Source organism: Glycine max, chromosome 3, assembly GCF_000004515.6.
Source record: "Glycine max cultivar Williams 82 chromosome 3, Glycine_max_v4.0, whole genome shotgun sequence".
Taxonomy (NCBI): Eukaryota; Viridiplantae; Streptophyta; class Magnoliopsida; order Fabales; family Fabaceae; genus Glycine; species Glycine max.
In genome coordinates this window covers 20,473,013-20,495,008 of record NC_016090.4, presented here as the reverse complement: position 1 = coordinate 20,495,008, position 21,996 = coordinate 20,473,013, and the positions used below count along the sequence as shown (strand labels likewise).

Here is a 21,996-nt window from a genome sequence, read left to right as displayed (position 1 = left end):
CACTCCACTGTGGTTTGGGATCACCTGCAGTTCGAAACATAACTGCACCGTCCTGCAGGCTGCAGCTACATCCAACGGAAGCATATAATATTGCTAACTATACTTTTCTATATTATAACTATTATAAGAAAACAAAATTTTAGTGGATAACATTGTGTTCATCCTCATCTCTGTAAACACCGTTTCGATCTCCAGTGAGGCATGCCACTACAATGATAATAACACCACATTAGGATTAATAATTTTTTAATGAAGTTTTTTTTAATGTAATAATTTTATTTAATTTATAATTAATTTTGTATTTCTAATAATCATAATTATTAGTTAATAATATATGAAGGGAATCAAAATTACTAATTTATAAAATTAAAAAATCAAATGTTATAATTAAAAATCAAGAAACTAAAATTATGAATTTAAAAAAAGTAAAAGAAACAAAATTACAATTCAGCAAAAAAAAAAATAAGAAACACATAAAAAGTTATTTAAACCCTTCAACAAATTGTAGACCTATTATAATAATAACTAAATGTAGTTGTTTTAATTATGAAAAATAATTAGATTTAATAATTAATTTTAAAATAATTAATTTAAAATAATGTTATACATTAATTATAATTATCTATTTTTATGAGTCAAATAAGGATCTGCTTTTACATTATAAAAGTGCTGGTTAACATGGGCATCAGTGTACATATTTCAGTTTCAACATTAAACTTAATTAAAAAATAATTCATCTTTTTATAAAAAATAATCAGTTTTAGGTTGTTTAACTTAGTAGTTTTTTCCTTTTACTTATTTCTGTAGACTGTAGAGTGTCTTGTCCTACTGTTATCCTGAATTTTGACTTATGAATCATGTGCTGGAACTTTCTTGTCTCTCTCTGACAATCATTTGCTAATTTGCGGCGCCGTTCTTCAATGTCTTGGGTTACACTGAGACACACTCCACTATGGATTCCATCAATAAGCTTCGACTATATATATATATATGCCCCCCTAAGCATTGAACTTGCATTCGAATCCAACCCTCGGAATCATTACAGTGTAGAGTTTGTAGGAAAACCCTCAGAATCATAACCATGCTCATTTTCTTCTTCACTCTTCTAGTGTCCTTCTCAGGGTTTCTCCTTCTCTTTTTGGACACACAACCAGAACAACAACGTAGTCATAATTATAACCATGCACCTCTTTCGCACCCAATCATTGGATGCCTCGTCTCTTTCTACCAAAACCGCCACCGTCTACTGGATTGGTACACCGAACACTTAGCCAATTCCCCGACACAGACCATCGTCGTGCGCCGCCTCGGAGCACGACGCACGGTGGTGACGGCGAACCCTCGCAACGTGGAGTATATTTTAAAGACCAATTTCGGTAACTTCCCCAAAGGCAAACCCTTCACCGAAATCCTCGGCGACCTTCTCGGCTGCGGCATATTCAACGTCGACGGCGAGCTGTGGCACACCCAGCGCAAGTTAGCGAGCCACGAGTTCAGCACGCGCTCCCTCAAAGACTTCATCGTGAAGACACTTCAAGAAGAGACTCAACAAAGGCTTCTTCCATTGCTGGAGCATGCAGCACGTGAGAGCCACGTGATCGACTTGCAGGACGTGCTGAGGAGGCTCACGTTCGATACTGTGTGCAGGGTGTCGCTGGGATACGACCCCAGCTGTTTAGATCTCGCGAAGCCCCTGCCGCCTCTTCTGACGGCGTTCGACACCGCGTCGGAGGTCAGCGCCGCTCGTGGCGCGGCGCCGGTGTTTCTGGTGTGGAAGATGAAGAGAATCCTCAACGTTGGCTCAGAGAAATCATTGAAGGAAGCAGTGAAGCTAGTGCACGAGTCCGTGGTGAAGATTATAAAAGCGAAGAAAGATAAAATTGCATTCAATGAAAGAAATTGCGGCATGGATTTGCTTGATAGGTTGTTGAAAGCAGGACACGAGGAAATCGTGGTGAGAGATATGGTTATAAGCATGATAATGGCGGGGAGGGACACCACTTCCGCAGCAATGACGTGGCTGTTTTGGTTGTTATCAAAGCATAGAGAGCAAGAAGCATCGTTAGTTAAAGAGTTTTCTTGCGGAGAAAACGAAAATAAGTGTTTGGATTATGAGTGTTTGAAAGAAATGAAATTGTTGAAGGCATGTTTGTGTGAGTCCATGAGGTTATACCCGCCAGTGGCATGGGACTCGAAGCATGCGGGTGGTGCTGACGTGTTACCAGATGGGACCCACGTGGGGAAAGGGGATAGGGTGACCTATTTTCCGTATGGGATGGGGAGAATGGAGGCTCTGTGGGGGAAGGATTGTTGTGAGTTTAAGCCAGAAAGATGGTTTGATGAGGAGAGTGTGAAGAAAGGGGTTCTGAAGTGTGTGAATCCTTATAAGTTTCCGGTGTTTCAGGCTGGGCCGAGAGTGTGTATTGGGAGGGAAATGGCTTTCATTCAGATGGAGTATGTGGTGGCTTCTATTCTCAACCGCTTTGTGATTTCGCCTGTTTCTGATGACTATCCTCGTTTTGTTCCTCTTCTGACGGCTCATATGGCTGGAGGGTTCAAAGTGAGGGTCCACTACAGAAATGGAACTCAAAGAATCAAGCTAGAGTGAATCACAAGTGGGGCTGAAATTATAAGTTAATTAATACTGTCTCCTGCTTGGTTGGACGGTAGCATACACTATCTTTCGTTTTTAGTTGTGGTATTGGATTGGCATGCTTGCTTCTTGGACCAAAATCATCTTCTATGTAAAGTAATCTTATATTGTTTGATGTGATTTGTCTTTATGCACCTGATTATAAATTTATATAAGGTGTAAATATATTTTTAGTTTTTTTAATTTAAGATAAGTTTCTTTCTAATCTTCTAAATTTAAAATTGATATTTTTTAATTATTGTAATTTGGAGAGCCCAAAACCTTATAAACCCCACACTAAAATCTCATACTTCGAGGGTGGGACTCAAGCATCATACCTTACAATTGGATACTGACACATGATATGGACCGATCTAGATTAATGAAAAAACAACAAGAACTTAAAAGAAATTCCTTATAAAACCAGTAGTAGGTGCACTTTGTGATAGTAATGAGATGAGCACCCGAAGGCTGACACTTGCAGTTGGTTGCAAAGCTAAAAATTATGGTAAGGTGGCGGAAAATGCATTTTTATCACTGAAAAGCCAAATGACAGAGTAACAATACAAATCATATCTTATCCTATGTCAGCTTAGCTTGAATGTAAACACAATATTTAATAACTAGTGTTATCAATACACAAGATGCTTAACAATGTTCACACAGATTCTTATCAACAAAATTGACAAACATGCATTCACATTTACCTCGTTCCTTAGCAATATTTGTTCTACTGGAATTCAAGCACCTGCATGTCTCTGCAAGATCTCATCAATTATGTTCTGTTTCAAATGCCAGGGCAACTTAACTGCCACAGTTTCACTCGAAAACTCCCCTTCTAAAGCCTTCACCTATATTAGAACAACGATTTCACAACATTAACTTCAGCAAGTGACTAATGGAAGCAGATACAATACAAACGGTTCACACCTCTAAGTCTTACCCACTTAATTAACTCCACAGGTTTAAAGAAAAGAGGGCAAATCTACAGGTATGCCGAGTCACGAGATTGTAGGAAGAACACTGGAAGGGGTGTGTTGAGTCACGAGAGTGTACGGGTGTGTCGTCGTGGAAGGTGTGAGCTGAGTATGACCACGAGATTGAAGATGACGAAGGAGTCACGATGATTGAGGAAGGGAGAGCTGAGTGACGATACGAACAGAGTGACGAAGGCTAGGACTTGCAACTCAGTCTTCAGAGGTCACCAAAGTGTTGTTCGAGGCACATGACTATAATGTTGCGCCAACGACGACGGTGTTTACCAAACCAATATCGTTGAAGTAAAGTTTCCGAAATTCAAAGACGGGTATCCAAACCACCGTCTTTGTTTGCTAACTTTATAATTATCAAATTGCCACCGCTTATTATACCACATCGGTTTAGGAGGACCGATGTGATTAGTGTGTCGTAAAAACCAATATTTTTAGTAGAGCAAATATCATGTGGTAGGGTGATTAAATTTAATAAGAATATAAATTAAAATGGTTTATGTCATAAGTGACTAATTATTTGTTAGTGGGTAAGCCAAGTCTGATCACATTAAAAAAATACACACCAAACATTTTTTGGGCAAGACTCACAAAGAGGATAAGTGATCGATTGGGCATTGAAGTCCCTTTGTTGAGAGGCGCTGCCTTGTAGGAAGACAACCTCTAGTCATTCTCCAAATCAAGATTTTATTTTATGTGGAATTTTTTAGGGGCCAAATAGACATCCAATCACCATTAACATGGAATGCTCCATTATCAATCATATCCTTCATTATTTGATAGTAAGTAGTGGACTTAAATGAAAAATTCTCTTCCTACAAAGATTCCAAATGGCTTTATCTTCAACATTGATGGAAAACAATAGGCATCATATACATAGAATTTGGTGAACATCACAATGTTTAAAACATCATGAATAAATTGTGAATGCCATGTACCACTTGATTGGTCAATCAAATCACATACTTATAGATGTTCCAAACCGACTGTAATTTTAGAATGGACATAAGGGTTGTCCTTTGCATGTAGCAATAGGTCTTTCCACATATTTATTTTAACCACTGCCATGTGAAGTGTAAATGTTATATCATACAAAATTTGGGTTATGACCCAAATGGTCACGCAGGAAATTTTATTTAGATAATATTTGGCTTTGAAAACATATATTATAATTTAAGAAAATTTATGATTTTTAAAAAAATAATTTCAAAATTTTTTAAATCTACTATGGTAATTTTGAAAGAAAAAAAAAACTCCTTCTTGGTAAAAAAGCTAAAGTGTGGGATGAATATGAATTGTATCTTATATATTCCTATCTAAAGATGGTCAGATACTTTACTCATTGTTGTGTCCTTTACTTCAATGTGTTTTTCCCTGGTGTTCGAAAAGTAATCCTTCAACGGGTAAGATGCCTGCAAAAGATACTTTGACCCTCAAGTTAGTTAGGTCTTGACGGAGAAAGAATATTGAACATTGTGAATGAGAGTGGATAGAATAATCTTTGTTACCTTGATAATCTAACCTTTTATATGCATATATTTATGAGCCTCAATATTCATGGGCCTTACCTTTTAATTAAGAAGATGTAATATGAAATTACTTGACAATGTTAATATAGTATTAAGATAAACTAAATTTTTTAACCTCCATGGGGTAGTGGTCAAGATGGTACTAGGCAATGATCGAGAGGGTATTAGGTCGGGTTGAGTCAAATACCTAAGGTTTCTTCCTACCAAAGAGGGTAGAAATTATTTGATTATTCGGCCTACCGAATACTCAAGTTCTTTCTTTGTTGAGGGAGTACTAGGTCGTGGTTGAAGGGGTTCTAGGTTGCACAAGTATAAGTACCATAGAATATTATGATCGGATAAGATCTATAGTTGGTGTTTTACATTTTTTTTATTGTTACTATTGCAAAGAATAACCAAATATAGAGATTAGAAACGTTTTTATCTTTAAAACATGTTTGAAAATCTTAATTGATACAAAGCATCACTTAAATAGTTTGCATAAACTATTCTAATAAATACTTTGGTTTTAAGAACTTTTTTTTTTTTAAATAACTTTTACTTTAGACTATCTAGGCGGTAGTGAAGGTTGATGTTATTTTAAAAAATGCCATCTCATGTCTAAAACACTACTAAAAAAATATTTATATTACATCACCTAGTTAACATCAGCTTATACGAAAACTAATGTTAACAAATACGCGGTGACATTTTTGTAAATTATTAAAAGTTGTTAAGATCGGTTGTAAGAGAACCGATATTAAGTATTGTACTCAATATCGATTTTATGTAGAACCAATGTTGAGTGTCATGCATCAACATTGGTTTTTTGAGAACCGATATTGAACTTGACCTAAATATCAAAGTTTTTGGTTTCACAAAAGAACATAGCAGATTTATTCTTGCTTTTATTTCATGCTTTGTTGTTACTTCTCTTATTTATTGTTTATTTTATTATTTACTGATTCCTTTCAATGGTTGCCCGGCAGCGGAGAGGAGGTCTTGGGGGATGGTGAGGGAGCATTTGGTCTTCCAACATAAATCCCTAACGAAAGGGAAGAGAATTTGGTGCAGACGCAGGTTAGTTCCGAAAATAGGTTCTTCTTCTTTTCAATTTCAGAAAATAGGTTCTTCTTCTTTTCAATTTCAGTATCCAACTTTTCCCCAATGTTTACATAACATGCCCTTCCCTGCTTCTTGTTTCTCTGAAATTTTTTAACAATATTGTTGCAGTATTTATTTATTTATTTTTTACGAAGCAAACATAGATATACAACAACACAAATAACTACTTCTCCGAAGCAGGGTCCTGGAATACTTGAATGTGAAGAACAGAACAAGGGGCTGCTTCCAAGAGTTGTAGAAGGACTTTTTGATTCCATAAATTCTTTGGATATAGAAAAGACATATTCGGTTAAATTGTCAATGGTACAGAGTAACTAATTAAAACCACACATGACTGGCAAAATCATCAGGTTAGAGTAAATTATTTTTCTGATTTTGTTTATGATTTGTCCAGGTTGAAATCTACATGGAAAAAGTAAGGTATGCATAGAAAAAACCAGTATGTTTGCCCCTATATAGGTACTTAGAGCATATTCCATTGGTTTCTGATTGACAAATTTCTTAACTTCGTTGGAGAAGCTAATTTTGATGAATCTTCAAAATAATTCTCTCTTCTTATATAGGGATCTATTTGATTTATCAAAAGATAATATACAAATTAAGGAGATTAAATCACGAGGAATAATTCTACCTGGCGTTACAGAGGTTAGTAGCATATTATCTCAATGCATTCCGGTTATTCTTTTTATGAAATGGTTGTATTTTTAATTTTTTTAATGAGAATTGTGTCAAAACTGTATGAAGCATGGAATTGTTAATTTTGAAGTTTTTGATTGAAATTCACATAACAGCAATGCATGGGGTTTCTAATCTTATTAGTCGTAAACATACCAGCTTGCCTAAATAAGCATGGTACATATCATTATAGGTAATTGGTGAGGTCTTATCCTAGTGACAACTATTTTTATTTTGCTCCATTGGCTTATATTTTTAGCCATTCTCTTAGATACCAAATTCAACGCTGTAAAGTAATTATAGGATTAAGTTTAAATTTTATAATAGGCTGGAGGGTAATTATACAAAGTATGGGAGGCGTAATTTCTCAAATAAGAAATGTGTCAAGTGTAATGAGTACTCACCTAAGGGAGCTTCTTGTAATTATCCCTTTATTTTGGTCTTAATGTACAATTGGACGACTGTGTATTTACCACACTAATAGCTTTCTGATTCTTAGAGACTTCCATCTTCATTCATTCTTGCCACTTTTTTCAAAAATAATTGGCAAATATGAAAAAGATCTTAGAAATTGATCCCTTAAATGATCAAGCTAGGAAAGTCATTCAGCCACTAGAGCCCCTTGCTGCAGAAAAATGAGAAAAGATGATGGAGGAAATGATTGGTTAGTATGCTTTTTTATCTTTCTCTTGTATTTTTAATATTTTTAAGATGATGGACATTTGTTAATTGATTAATCATGTGAAGGGGATTGATAATGAGTTGGTCATTATAACAATCTCTTTTTAGCACTATTGTTGAATGAAATTCTAGCTAGGCTCGGTAATAAAGAGTGGGTCCAGGTTATCTAGTGACACCAATGTGAGATTTAACTTAATAATGGATGAAGTGTTGAAGCATTTATAATTATTTTTGTTTTTCTGTTTGTGTTGCTATCGTATGTGGAATTGGTCTCAGCAAACTAAAGTAGTACAAATTAGAAAAATTAGTGCTTTACACTGGATATTCATTGAAGTAGAGTAGCAGAGTTGTGAGCTTAAAGTTGCTGTATATATGTTATGTTGTGGGCCCGGTGAAGGTGTGTTTACTGGTTTAGGCTCAAAGTAACCTGTATATTTGTTAGACATATGGATGTACCTATTCAGTTTTAGAAATAGAAAGTAAATAAATATTTATTTATGTATCTAATTTTTTTTCTCGGCAAAAATAGGATATATATTATAGATTAGTACCAGAGGTACTAAAAATGCATAAATCTAAAATTAGATTAATAGAAAGTATGATTACAAAAATATAAAGACCTTAATTTAAAGTTTAATCAAAATATAGTTTAGATATCACGTATATTATATATTGTTTTATTTTTTTATTTTTAAGTTTCAATGTTGGTAAAGACTTGTGCAGTTTCTTATATCATTGCTTGAACATACGTACATTGATGCTTACTCATTTTTTAATCTTTGTAACATGGAGTATCTATGTCCCTTTGAGACTTATTATGTTATTCTCTTTGACAAGTGTTTGGTAACACATTTTTTGAGGGTGCAGTATTTTTTAAAGGCTCAATTTCACTTTGACAAAGTAATATTTTAATTTAAATTTTTTATTTAATAAATAAGAATATATTTAAGATGTGTACGTTAGTAAAAATTAAAATTATTATTATTTGATTTGTATTTAGTCTATGTCTAATTCTTATTCAAGATGTGTACATTAGTAATAAGAATATATTTAAGATGTGTACCTAAGAATGATTTTTATACCCTTTCCCCCCTTTCACATTGTTCTATATGCTAGAAGTCATCCTTAAATTCTGTAAGGTTGGCGGGCAAAACTTCTGATTTTATATTAGTGCCTCTATCAAGTTAAGGCCTTAGGGATTGGGAGTTTAAGCCTTTTCATACTTCCTGCTTACAAGCTGTTTTATCTTCCTTTGTAACAATTGTATATTTTGTCTATAACTCATTAATTCTCAAGCAAGATAAATTATTTTAATTTTATCTATTTTAGGCAACGCATGCTGCTCCAATGTACATTGCAGAGACAGCTCCAACACCAATACATGGACAACTAAAATCTCTAAAAGAGTTCTTTATAGTACTTGGGATGGTTGTAAGTTCCTGAACTTTCTTCGGCTCTTGAACTTTATGGGATTCCTTTAAGTATTTTTAGCTTTTATTGTTTTTTTTTTTTCCGCTGATTATGTTATGCTTATTTACTAGTATTTACCATAACTATTTTTAGTAGGTTAGTAGCATTATATTTGTATACTTGGTTGTCTCCACGGGCTTCACTTATGCCACAACGGAGTTTGCTACTCAACGGAGGACTGGATACTAGTTCACCAAGTCCATCAATTTCTTAGGAAGGTGTTCCTCCAAAATTTATTGTTTTTATTTCACAATCTGATGATTTCAGTTTTCCTTGTAGTTAAATCTGTTGGTCAATTAAATTGTCACAATCATGCTTAAATGTTTGTAGTGGTTGATTGAACATCCAAATTTTTTATCAACTGATGTTTACATTGGTGGTGATTCATACTCTGGCATTACTATTCCAGCAATTGTTCAAGAAATTTCTCTAGGTAAAAGACTCGTATTCAACATGTACTGCAAAATTAGAATGACAAACATATGTACAAGTTGGCTAGTAACTATATGAACCACTATTAATCATGCTAATTGGCAATGGAGGCTTGTAACTGGTAACTATTTTGTTCCACAAATTTATTTGTGCTTACTAGTGTCTTGTCTGTTTTGGGATATTTTTATCCTTTTAAAAACCATTTCTAGTGCATCAAAATTTACCATGCATGTTTTATGGAATTGTTCAATTAAAGAATAGACTGATACGTATAAACATGTTATTACCTAATTCTACCATGCTTGTTTTATGGAATTGTTCAATTACAACATAGTTCACTTTTTAGTAAATATTAAAATGAAAGTCTACTTGTTTTACCGAGATAAATAGATGTTTTGCATGGTTGAATTTTGTTAATTAGTGTGAGCTTGAAGATGTATGCTAAAATGACTCTGTTATTGGCTAAATTTGGCAAAAAAAAAAAATCAGCATTCTACATTTACATCGGTTGTAGATAAAAAACGATGTAGAAACTCTACATTCTACATCAGTTGGATCTCATAAACGATGTAGAAACTTCACAATTCTACATCGGTTGCACCTCAGAACCGATGTAGAAACCTCACATTCTACATCGGTTGCACCTCAGAACCGATGTAGAAATCTCATGATTCTAAAACGGGTCTGACATCATGCCCGTCTTCGTAACCATGCCCTTTTAAGACGGTCTTTCAACCGATGTTGTAGGGCCTAGCATTTTCAACGACTCCTATCTACAACCACGCGTCAAAATCGATGTAGAAAGGCTCTCAGAACCGATGTAAAAGGCCTATTTTCTAGTAGTGCACACAAACTATGTGCTGAGTTTTGCTTTCTTGACCTTTCCAGCCTGCCCAAAGAATATATCTGTCTAGTGTCTTCAAATATAGTGAGAAGAATAAGGAAACAATAATTGTAATAACTCACATGAAGTATTCTTACCGCAACAAACTTGTCTAGCATAGTCTTGGAGGGAACTAGATGATTCAAGTTCAAAGGCTTTAACAACAATTCCACATTTTGCAAACAAAATTTAACTTCAGATTTTGTCTTAATTTTGAGTTTATTTTGCTGGATGAAATAAGTAATTCTATGAACAATGTGGCCTGTGATTTCGATCCAATTTTTCAATTTTCTTTCCTTCATTAACTTAATCGTTCATGTAAATCTTTCTGGCCCATATAGCAATGTTCAACTTCAATAAGCAATAATTTGTTTCACACTTCATAGATAATTAATTCTTTCAACAGTGGTAGTCACCATCAAACACGGGAAAGGCTGTAGTCATGTTGGAAAATCAAACTTGAGACAATATTTAATCCATAATAGCAAACCTGTTGTTGTTTGTTCATGTTCTTTAAGTGTCTTCATGATGAGTGTCTTGAGTAAGTTCATCACTTGAACCACATGCATCAGGGTTGTTAGAGGATCAGACATCTGTTCCAAGAAACATAGATGAATTAGCAATAGACCATTTTCAAGTATACATAGTTTTCATGTGCATAAGAGTAGAATAGCCTATTGTAAGTAAAATATGCAAGTTGTTTTGGTAATGAAAACTGAAGATTGCTTATGTGAATGAAGATATGAATGATAGATTATTTTGTTTTAAGGACATACCATTTAGCCAAAACAAAGAAGGAAAAGGATAAACTAGGATAAATTACTTTGGAAAATAGGCCTAAATATCTGCATAAGCCTTTTTTTAGTATCTGAAACTTTGGTTTTTAAAAGATATGGATATTATTCTTATTATCTAAACTTAAAGATGATATCCGCTTGATTGGAAGATTAAGATGTGGTTAGTATTTGAAATTTGTGTTATACGTTAGCTCCATGTATAGAGACAAGAAAGTAAAGTTAAAGCACCTCTCTTCATAGCATATCGCTTCTTTTAATAAAAAAATTTCACATAAAAACCAACAAATACAAATAGAAGAACATTAAGCAAACATTGACAATTTTAACATCCACTGTGTATGTAAGCATACATGAGTCATGTTTGGAGCAAAAACCATTGCAATATTCTAGCATTCATTTTGTTAAATTCCTCCTCTTCTATAACATCAACCATGAGATCAATAGCCCAACTGGGTAAAGCAGACTCGGCTGGCTTTAGCTGCTTCACAAGCTCAACAAATTCTTTTTCTGTGTTGCACTGAAGAACTTGCTCAAGGAAAAGTCCATCTAGCACTCCTAAAGGTAGCTCTTGGAACCAGGCTTTGATCAACCTTGCTAAATAGTGGACATCAATGTCATCTGGTACAATGCCTCTATTCAACTAGTCCCTCACATACTCCTCTTGACTATTTTTGGGGTTTATACGAACCATACCCTCAGCCTAAAGATTGATTGAAGAGATAAAACAAAAGGATAGTTGGTATTAAACTCACTAGTCACTACTTGCAAAAGCTTAGAGCTTGGTGTTACAAATGATGCCAAAATATATACAGTCAGTACCTTTAAACTTCCCTGTGAGTATAAATGGTCCTGCATTAGCAAGAGAATAATGGGGACACTGTTTCCTTTTGGATCATAAGAACATTGCATAGATTTTGCTGAGACAACAAACACAGTTACACTGCAAGCATATATGACAAGAAATCACAAGTTAAAATGATGCTACAAACATGGGAAAAGACAACAAAAGAAGAAGAAGAAGAAGAAAAACTGCTAGAAGAATAAAAGTTAGAAAACAAGGTTGGATTATAATTTCTAAAACATGTAATAGCAACAAAAAAGAAAAATAAGAAACTCTAAATAAGATAGAACATTTCATTTCGTTGCTAACTATGTACGAGTATTTGAAAGAAACTTGATCCCATTCTGTATTCATTACATGGCTAACAAAGCATTCAATGGACATGTGCCCCGAATCCCAAACAATTATGAAGTTCCCCATTTTGCAACTATACATTTAAGTCAAGACTCTACAGGATCAGGACCAAAGTTAAAAGAATAAGGACCGACCTGAATGCACTAGTTTGAAACAAAGTTATGGTTACATCATCTTCTTCACTACCATTCATGAAAGTCTTGCACTTTCTTTCTCTTCTACACACACACACACACAGAAACATAAACATCAACACCAAAAGCTCTTCCAAGCAAAAAAAAAAAAAGAACACACAACAAAAAAGAAAGGCTTTTAGCATTTGAAGCATAACCCATTTGAAATCTAACAAAAAATGTGTTTTTTTAGAAAGAAGAAGAGAAGAGGTAGTTTACCTAGCACTAGGAACCATGGCAGGGATCTTGACTTGGAACTCATAGGGAAGACCGAGGAAGTCGTTCAAGTGGTTGAAGGTGACATGAGTGATGTGTTGGACATTGGTAAAACTTCGACTGACAACAGGCCAAAATTCAAAAGACGAGGGTACAAATCTATTGGGCTTAGTGTACCAGATGTAATCAAAATAGACTAAAAACACTCAAAAACTGGCTTAATAACAAGAAAAGCATTATGGCAACAAAGTTGAAATTTTATTGATAAAAAAGAAGTAAGAAAACCGAAAGCCCCAACCTACTATGTATAAAACCCAAGAGGCAAAACCGCGGACGACTCGACCCTCTCATAATGCTAAAAGAACTCACACCTTGACATGTTGGGATTCTCCGCAGCCACCGCCCAGACCCATGAGGAGGTCAGCTTCCGATAGTCAACATCTGTGGAGTCGTAATTCTCGGTGGTGAGAACCCGTGAGTTAGCACAAAGATTCTTCCTAGATGAAAGGCCGAGGGCGAGGATCTCGAAGGTGGGGCCGAGGTGGTAGAGCTGATAATCATGGAGAAGATGGAGCTCAGTGAGCATCTTCTCCATCTCATGGACGGTGTTGTTGGATCGAGTGACCTCAGAATAATTAAGAAGAGGGGGTTGAATTAATTATTCCTAAACCTTTACTAATTAAAAATTTACTCTTCTAAGGCTTTTACTTATGTTGTTAAGAGAATAAGGAGTAGAAGAGAAACTTAACCAAAAGTAAAAGTGGAAATTAAAATGCACAGCGGAAAGTAAAAGAGTAGGGAAGAAGGAGACAAACACACAAGAGTTTTTATACTGATTCGGCAACAACCCGTGCCTACATCCAGTCCCCAAGCGACCTGCGGTCCTTAAGATTTCTTTTCAACCTTGTAAAAATCCTTTTACAAGCAAAGATCCACAAGGAATGTACCCTCCCTTGTTCTCTTTGAACAACCTAGTGGATGTACCCTCCATTAGAACCGATCCACAAGAGATGTACCCTCTCTTGTTCTCAGTCAAACCCAAGTAGATGTACTCTATACTTGTACCACAAAGGATGTACCCTCCAATGTGTTAAGACAAAGTTCTCAGGTGGTTAAACCTTTGAAACTTTGTGAATGGGGATACAAAAGAATTCTCAGGCGGTTAGTCCTTTGAAATCTTTTGTATATGGGAAAGAGAAGAATTAAAAGAATTCTCAGACTGTGTCATTTTGAATTCTTTGACAAGGGAGAAGGGAGACACAAAAGAATTCAGGCGGTTAGTCTTTTGTTCTTTTGGAAAAGGGAGAAGAGAGACACAAAAAGAATTCAGGCGGTTAGTCCTTGGCGAATTCTTTTTGACAAAGGGAGAAGGGAATGAAAAAGATGAATAGCACAAGTTTTTGAACAAAGAACTTTTCTTGGAAGAGAAAGTTTTGAACAAAAACTTTTAGAAAGATGAAGAGAAGATGAAACAGAAAAACTGTTGAAAGAGATGAAAGAAAATATTGAAAGATGATTGAAAGAAATGATTGAGATGAATTAAATTGTTTCATGCCAAGGTCACATATTTATAGTTTCTTGATGACTCAAGTCAAAACTTGTAACTCTTGGCAATTCCTTTAAAACTAATCACTTAAAAAGACATGACTTTTGAAAGAATCTTCAGAAATAAGTCACTTGAAGAAATGTGACTTTTGGAAATGAATTTTTCAAAAACAGTCACTGGTAGTCAATTACCATAAAGGTGTAATCGATTACACATCAACAGATGTGACTCTTCATTTTGAATTTTGAAAATCTTAACGTTTTAAAACCACTGGTAATCGATTACTATAATCTGGTAATCAATTACCAGAGAGTAAAACTCTTTGGTAATGATTTTGTGAAAATTTCATGTGCTACTCAATGTTTTAAAAAACTTTTTAATACTTATCTTGATTGAGTCTTCTCTTGATTCTTGAATCTTGATCTTGATTATTCTTGATTCTTGAATCTTTGCTTGAAACTTTGTTTAACTCTTGATTCTTTGGCATCATCAAAATAACCTTGGAAGGCATTGCTTCCACGGGTGTCGGTGCAATATAGGAGTTTAAGCGGGGAATGAGGCTTAGAAAGGGCGTAGCTTGTGATCAATGAGAGGAGTGTGATGATTTTCGTTGTGTCGGTGGGCATTTCCAGGAGGCAATGGCCCTTGGTGTCGAGGAGAAGGTGGAGAAAGGGTATCGGGAAGAGGAGAACAAGAAGACAACGAGTGAGAGGAGAGGAACGACTGCACATTCAAATTTAAAATTGTCCAAATTCAAAGACGGTTTCGTGAAAATCGTCTTTGAAATTTTGATAGTATTTACAAAATTTCCACTGCTATACAAACGATGACGGTTTTTTGACAATCGTCGTTGAGATTGCATCGTAAAAATGAGATTTTTTAGTAGTGGGAGAGGTTTGGTTGTGCGATTTGGTCACGAAGGGTGTTCCTCACCAACGAGATTTGGGTTACAATTAGAATTAAATGTAGTGAAACCAGATCTGGAGGTTGAGTCATTGACGTCGACGTCACTGAAGAGGATGGCCCTGACATTGAACATCTCAGTGTGGTTCCCACAGTAGCGTTGCCCCACTATCTGCAAACCACCAAACAAACCCTTTTCATCAAAACATTTATGTTTTATCTGAACGGGTTGGAGCTCCTGCTCATGTTGGTTTGGGCTGTGGCGAATCCAACCCAACTGCAACCAAGCAATTGTTGGTGTGAGAAGGAGGGTGAACTAAAGATTTGATTTTGGGGTGAAGAGAAACAAAGCAAAGCCATGACAAACCATTCTAACTTCAAAAATTACTGGAATCCATGTTTAACTATGCATCAGCCTTGGGCTTTTCTCCTCATTTACGAAATCAAACGCATCGAGGGCAGGTCATGGGCCACTCCACTCACAGGTTTCTTTTTTTTGTGTGTTTAATGTTATTATTGTATCAAATAAACAAACAAACAAAGGCATTGTTGACCACCTATACATGCCCTCTGTTTTGATTTTGTTTTTTTAAGGTTGTCTTTAGATTCATGTTGCCAGCAAAGTCCTAGAAGATTCTACAATCAAAGCAATGGAATACTTCTACAAGGAGATTTATGCACTCAATGGCATCACTAATATCCAATTTCCTTAGCACTACCTTGTTTCTAGGATTTTGGGTACAATACCACAACCTTGTTCTTTGTTAAATGTTAATTCACTTCAATTCATCGCTCACAAATTTGAATGCTTGATAACATATGTGTTGCAATTGTTGGCTTCTTAACACGTGATGAGCTAGCATGCTGGGAGATGGTTCCTGAAGGGGTACCATGTCAATTACTATACTTTTCTTTTTAACTATTCATTCCTAATTATACACATTATGTTCACTTAAGAGATTCCTATGCTTATTAGATTAAGAATAGTTTGTGTGTATGTTGAACAAGTGTTAAGTGTTTTTTTCCTATGCTTAATTCGGAAATTGTTGATTTCATTTGAGATGCGGCGGTACCAAGGTGTTTATAACTAGGAAAAGAAGGTATTATGGTTCTAAGTCTCTCGCTTGATTTCTGTTTTTTTCTTTCTTGGAATGAAGGCTGATTTTTCCTACTTGTTAAAAGATTTATGAAGTTGCAGTTAGAGGTCTGTCTCCCATTAATAGTTCATTTCCCATGAAATTTTTGCTTCCAGATCCACGAAATCCACAGAAAACATGTATCGGTCATCAAATAGAAGCTAAACATCTAATCTTATCCAAAATATATGGTCTAAAATTAAATCAGTCAACAATATAGTTATGCTCCAACTAAATGCACTATGTTTGTAAATTGCTTTTTCCTCTTATATTATTATCATGCCACCTATTTGATTATACTTTTATTTCCTCAACTTTTGAACCTCAGTTTTGTGATAGATGCTTCAATGTCTTCATTTCATGGTCCTTATATGCATATAACTATGGTGACCTATGAAAAAAATTTCAGTTCTCTTTTTAAAAGGGAGCCCTTATTTAGGGTACAAAGTGTGAGCAGTTTTAAAATATTATATAATATATTATAATTTTTATATTTTTTGGATATTTTTAAATTATTTGATGGGATTTCATAATTTCCTGATATACTAATGATTTCTGTTATATTCTGGTTCTTTTAAATGTTAGTCTTATGTACTGCTTCTAAAAATGAAATTGAAATTCATATTAAAATAAAAGAAACCTGTACTCCTAACAAATTTTGCGTATTGATCACACTACAACTAATATACCCACGAACTAAAATCTAGAAAGGTTATGTGAAGGCATATGCATGGTTATATACTTTTATAACATGTCCAATAGTAGTTTTTAGATGGATAGCATCGCTAGGAAGTTTGAAGGTATGAATTATAATTTTATAACGATTAAAGAGAAAGGAGAGAAGCATGGGTGGATTGGATTATTAGATCTTTGATTCAATTTTTTTAGCGTAGAATATGTTTTTGGTCCCTTATTTTTCTTGACTTCTGTTTTTTAGTCCCATATAATTTTTTTAACTATTTAGTCCCTCATAAATTGTTTCGTTTTTTTAGCCCCTGATGTTAATTTCAAATGTTAAGTGATGGAATGACAAGCATAAACTATGTGAAAATTTATGTTTTAAGTTTTTTGCAGCTATTAACCACCACAAATTTTCTAGTGGTCTAAGAATGTTTATTTTTGTAACGTTTCTGGTGGTTTCAGAAAATCTAGTGTTCGGGGTTTTGATTTTCTTTTTTGAAACATTTTTGGTGGTTTTAGTCTATCAGAAAACTTGTAGTAGTTAAAAACCACAAGAAACATAAACAAAAACATTTCACGTGCAAATTCTGCTAGCTGCTTTTAATTGTATTTTTAAGAACAAAGTTGTCTTTTCTTCCTTCACAAATACTTCTTGCACTTTTGAATGTTGTATATTATAGAAGTAAAGCCAACCATCTATTGGATTTGTATAGTACAAAGTATAACATAGGAACTTTTCAGTCCAAAACATATTGTTCTTGCTTTATCATCCACCAAGTTAAATAAGATCACAAGGCAGGCCTACTAACATGACAAGGCAGGATCCCTCTCAGACCTCCTTCTTCCAAGTTGGTAATCTTTTGTGTGTAGAATTTAGGGGTGGTTGATTTGTTTTGGTAATTAAAAACTATTTATGAAATTTTTTAAATATTACTGTGAGTAGAAGTGAGGCAAGCAAAAACATTATTAACAAAACCAAAACAAACTTACAGATTTTTTGTAAAAGGAAAATGAAAACATATTATTCTTTTTTTTTTACTGAGGATGACCTCATTGAGAAGTTTGTAGCTAGTGTCTCAATGGTTACTTCACTTTCATTGGTTAACTCATACCCAAGACTTGTTGTTGCACCACACATGTTTGTGAATGCCTACAAGAATGTTCTTGCTGTTGTGGTTGAGACAAATTATTCTTTGCCTAAGGCAGATAAGGTCAAGGTGTATTTGAAGGTATTGGCTTTGACATTTTGAATATTATAAACTGAGTATCCAAGTGCATAGGTTCACCATTTCTTTTACTCATTTCTCCATCTCTCTCCTTATATTCTTTATTTTATTTTTCTTTAAATTAAAAAGGTGCTTACATATTCAAAAATCTTTTATTTGCAGTTACCAATATATTTTCATTTTGTTATTTTCTTTTAATGCATCTCTTGTTATAATTCTAGGAAACTTCTAGACAATCACAATTTAATGGTAAGTGAGTCAGTAAAAATTCTATTTTTCTTGTTTGTGGTTTCTAAAACTATCATATTTTTAGGTTAGCATAGTGGAATCTTTATGGTAACAACCATTTTTTTGAAGCGAAAGAAGTTGATTTTGTTTTGTAATTTGACTACCGAAACCTTGCTTCACGAGAAGGTCCGATGTTGCCAATCCCAAAATTGATGCTCAAAGGGAAGAAGCTCCGCGCAAGGGCAAGGGCAAGACCGATTTAGGTAAGGTCAACGTAAGCGTAGTTCTCTATGATAATTTAGCTCCCTTACCTCTAGGTAAACTAAACGTATTTGCTTTATGTTTTCTCCCCCATTATTTTGTTGCCTTTTAGATAGAAGAAACTAATAAGCTTTTGGACATTTAAAAACCACTATTATTAGGTATTAGTGTTACCTTGATATAGTTCCAAGATTATGCACCTTCTCCTGAAGTTTTTCCATCTGAATGCTACCTTGATCCTCCCTTGAAAGCAAGTCAGTCCTCGTTTGGTTCTCTTATCCTTGCATTGACTCATATGTTGTTGCTGTCTTTGACTCCTTTGGTTGTGCTCCTTGTACCCCTGGCATCTTCTTTCAATATATTTTTGTTATATAATCACAAATTTCCACATCTTTTTGTTTTTATGTTTGTTTTTGAGATTCATGTCTTTGTTTGCGTGCCTATTTATATAGAGTTTGGTTGTGATAGCAAGACAAAATATAATATAATAGATATAGACATTAATGTAACTCTACTATAGCAAGATCAACCCATGTGGAATCATAACATGAAATGGAATTACACGTGTTCTAACATTGTACTACTTGGCACTTGCAACCCTTATTTTTTGCCATGTTTTGTGGCTTTTTAGTATAGAACCTACATTTTACAAATGGTCATCGATCAACAAATATTATTTTCTATTTCTTATAATGTCTTAAACTTTTTAAAATTGAGACACAAATCTAATAAACCTTTTAAAAATATTTACTTCTCAAAATTTAGTAATTAAAATTTGATTTTTTAAAAAAACAGACATTCTAAGACAGTTCTTTGAAAATCATCTTAGAAAGTCTACATTTTAAGATGATTTTTGAGAAACCCATCTTAAAATCCTTAATTTTTAATTTTCTTTTATAAAAATAGATTCAAAGATGATTTTTTTGAAAAATTGTCTTAGAAATTCTACATCTTAAAATGATTTCTATGCAAAATTATCTTGAAAAAACTATCTTAGAAATTGTACCTTCCAAGACGGTTTAAGAACCGTCGTGGAAAGTCTTAACTTTTCACGACGACAACTACAATTAAGATTGAAAACTGTTGTTAAAAGACCTTAAACACCGTCGTAAAATGTCATTTTTCTAGTAATGTTTTTTTTCTAATCTTCTAAATTTAAAATTGATATTTTTTAATTATTGTAATTTGAAGAAAAATATTGTTTCATTCTCTCTCCTCAACTACCTTTTTCCCAAATATAATGCGGTAGGATGATCAAATTTAATGATAAGAATATAAATTAAAATGGTTTATGTCATAAGTGACTTATAATTTGTTAGTGGGTAAGCCAAGTCTGATCACATTAAAAAAAAACACACCAAACATTTTTTGGGCAAGACTCATAAAGAGGACATGTGATCGATTGGGCATTGAAGTCCCTTTGTTGGCAAGCGCTGCCTTGTAGGAAGACAACCTCTAGCCATTCTCCATATCAAGATTTTATTTCATGTGAAATTTTTTAGGCGCCAAATAGACATCCAATCACCATTAACATGGAATGCTTCATTATCAATCATATCGTTCATTATTTCATACTAAGCAGTGGACTTAAATGAAAAATTCTCTTCGTGCAAAGATTCCAAATGGCTTTATCCTCAACACTGATAGAAAAAAATAGGCATCATATCCATAGAATTTTCTGAACATCACAATGTTGAAAACATCATGAATAAATTGTGAATATCAAATCACATACCTATAGATGTTCCAAACTGGCTGTCATTTTAGAGTGGACATAAGGGTTGTCCTTTACATGTAGCAATAGGTCTTCCCACATATTTATTTTAACCTCCGCCATGTGAAGTGTAAATGTTATGTCATACAAAATTTGGGTTATGACCCAAATAGGCACCCAAGAAATTTTATTTACAAAATATTTGGCTTTGAAATCATATATTATAATTTCAGAAAATTGTTGATTTAAAAAAAATAATTTCAAAATTTATTTCCATCTTTGTTTTCAATAATGACTAAATTAAAAGTACAAAGATGATGATAATCTATGCTTTTATATTCTTTTTTGATAGTGAAATGATCGCGACTCAACTAGTAAATTAACATGCTTGGACCAAGATCATGATCCCTAAACAGTAATCTTATATTATTTGGTATGATTTATTTTGTGCCCTTAATTATAAATTTATAAAAGGTGTAGATATATTTTTAGTCTTTTTAATTTGAGATAAGTTTTTTTTTAGTCTTTTAAATGTAAAATTGATATTTTAGTTATTTCAATTAAAAAAAAGATAGAATTGTTTTAGTCCCTCTCCTCAAATGCCTTTTGCCCAAATGCATGTGTTAGTGTCACTACTAGATAAGTGGGCTAATACTTAGCCCATGAGCCCAAAATCTACCCTAAAGTTCATGAGAACTCTAGGACATTCTCCTGCATCTTATTCGCTGGGTCGCCCAACTGCAATACTAATCAGCAAGTGTACTGAGTCGCGCAAGTAATATAAAATGATAAGAATCGAGTATCGAATCACAGGGAGTTTGTTTCATTCAGAAAAGTGTTCGTTCAATAAGCAGACATTTGTATGGAACCAGAAAATATAACAAAAGATAATTTTTTTAATTCTAAAAATAACTACAAAATTGCTATCTAATAGTGAGAGATAAACAAATGATTAAAACGTTGGGTCGTTCTACTGAACAACTTGATGTAATTATGTGTTTTTCTCTATTTAAGGTTGTTTCTGTGTTCTATGCTGAGAGCAAATACCCCAAACACCGATTCCTCGCTTGAATGGACTAATTCTATTTAAACTTCATTCTAGGATTCCTCGTCGAACTTAGCCTAAACGAATTGCATTAAGATTACAGTGTTAGTATAGAGCAATAAAAGAAGAGAAAGAAATAAAGGGAAGAGAGAAAAGACACAAAGTTTAACGTGGTTCAACATACAATGTATGTACCTACATCCACGGCTACACTAGGAGAACTTTTATTACTTGCACACATATAAAAGCTTACAAGGTGTCTCTATATATAACACTAATGAGACACAAGTTTTTACAAATCAAGCGATGTGGGACTAAGACTACAAAACTCTAACAATCCAAGCGATGTGGGACTAAGACCACAAAACTCTAACAATTCTCCCACTTGGGGTCTAAGTTCCAAACTCTAGCAACTCCTTGTAAGCGATGAGTTCATCGACTCTTTACCTTGTGTAGCGCCTTCATCTTCAATTATCCTTG

General features: G+C 34.1%; 1 protein-coding gene, 1 long non-coding RNA gene and 2 pseudogenes across 3 annotated transcripts; 3 read left to right on the top strand and 1 right to left on the bottom strand.

Annotated features, from left to right (window-relative positions):
• Positions 1-1,021: 1,021 nt before the first annotated feature.
• On the top strand, positions 1,022-2,851 carry LOC100797785 (cytochrome P450 94B3). The gene has a single exon (XM_003522103.5). The coding sequence runs from the start codon at positions 1,082-1,084 to the stop codon at positions 2,606-2,608; it is 1,527 nt and encodes a 508-aa protein (XP_003522151.1). The 5' UTR covers positions 1,022-1,081; the 3' UTR covers positions 2,609-2,851.
• Positions 2,852-6,131: 3,280 nt separating this feature from the next.
• LOC113001235 (uncharacterized) lies at positions 6,132-9,520 on the top strand. 2 transcript variants are annotated; one of them, XR_005890681.1, is made up of 6 exons: positions 6,132-6,209; positions 6,435-6,557; positions 6,649-6,713; positions 6,818-6,899; positions 8,940-9,041; positions 9,177-9,520. It is a non-coding gene; the product is annotated as an uncharacterized lncRNA (long non-coding RNA). The 2 variants fall into 2 exon arrangements; XR_003266564.2 differs by having other exon boundaries at positions 6,435-6,899.
• Positions 9,521-10,365: 845 nt separating this feature from the next.
• Positions 10,366-13,371, bottom strand: LOC100798316 (rho GTPase-activating protein 2-like; annotated as a pseudogene).
• Positions 13,372-15,583: 2,212 nt separating this feature from the next.
• LOC100798845 (activating signal cointegrator 1-like) lies at positions 15,584-21,542 on the top strand (annotated as a pseudogene).
• Positions 21,543-21,996: the final 454 nt, after the last annotated feature.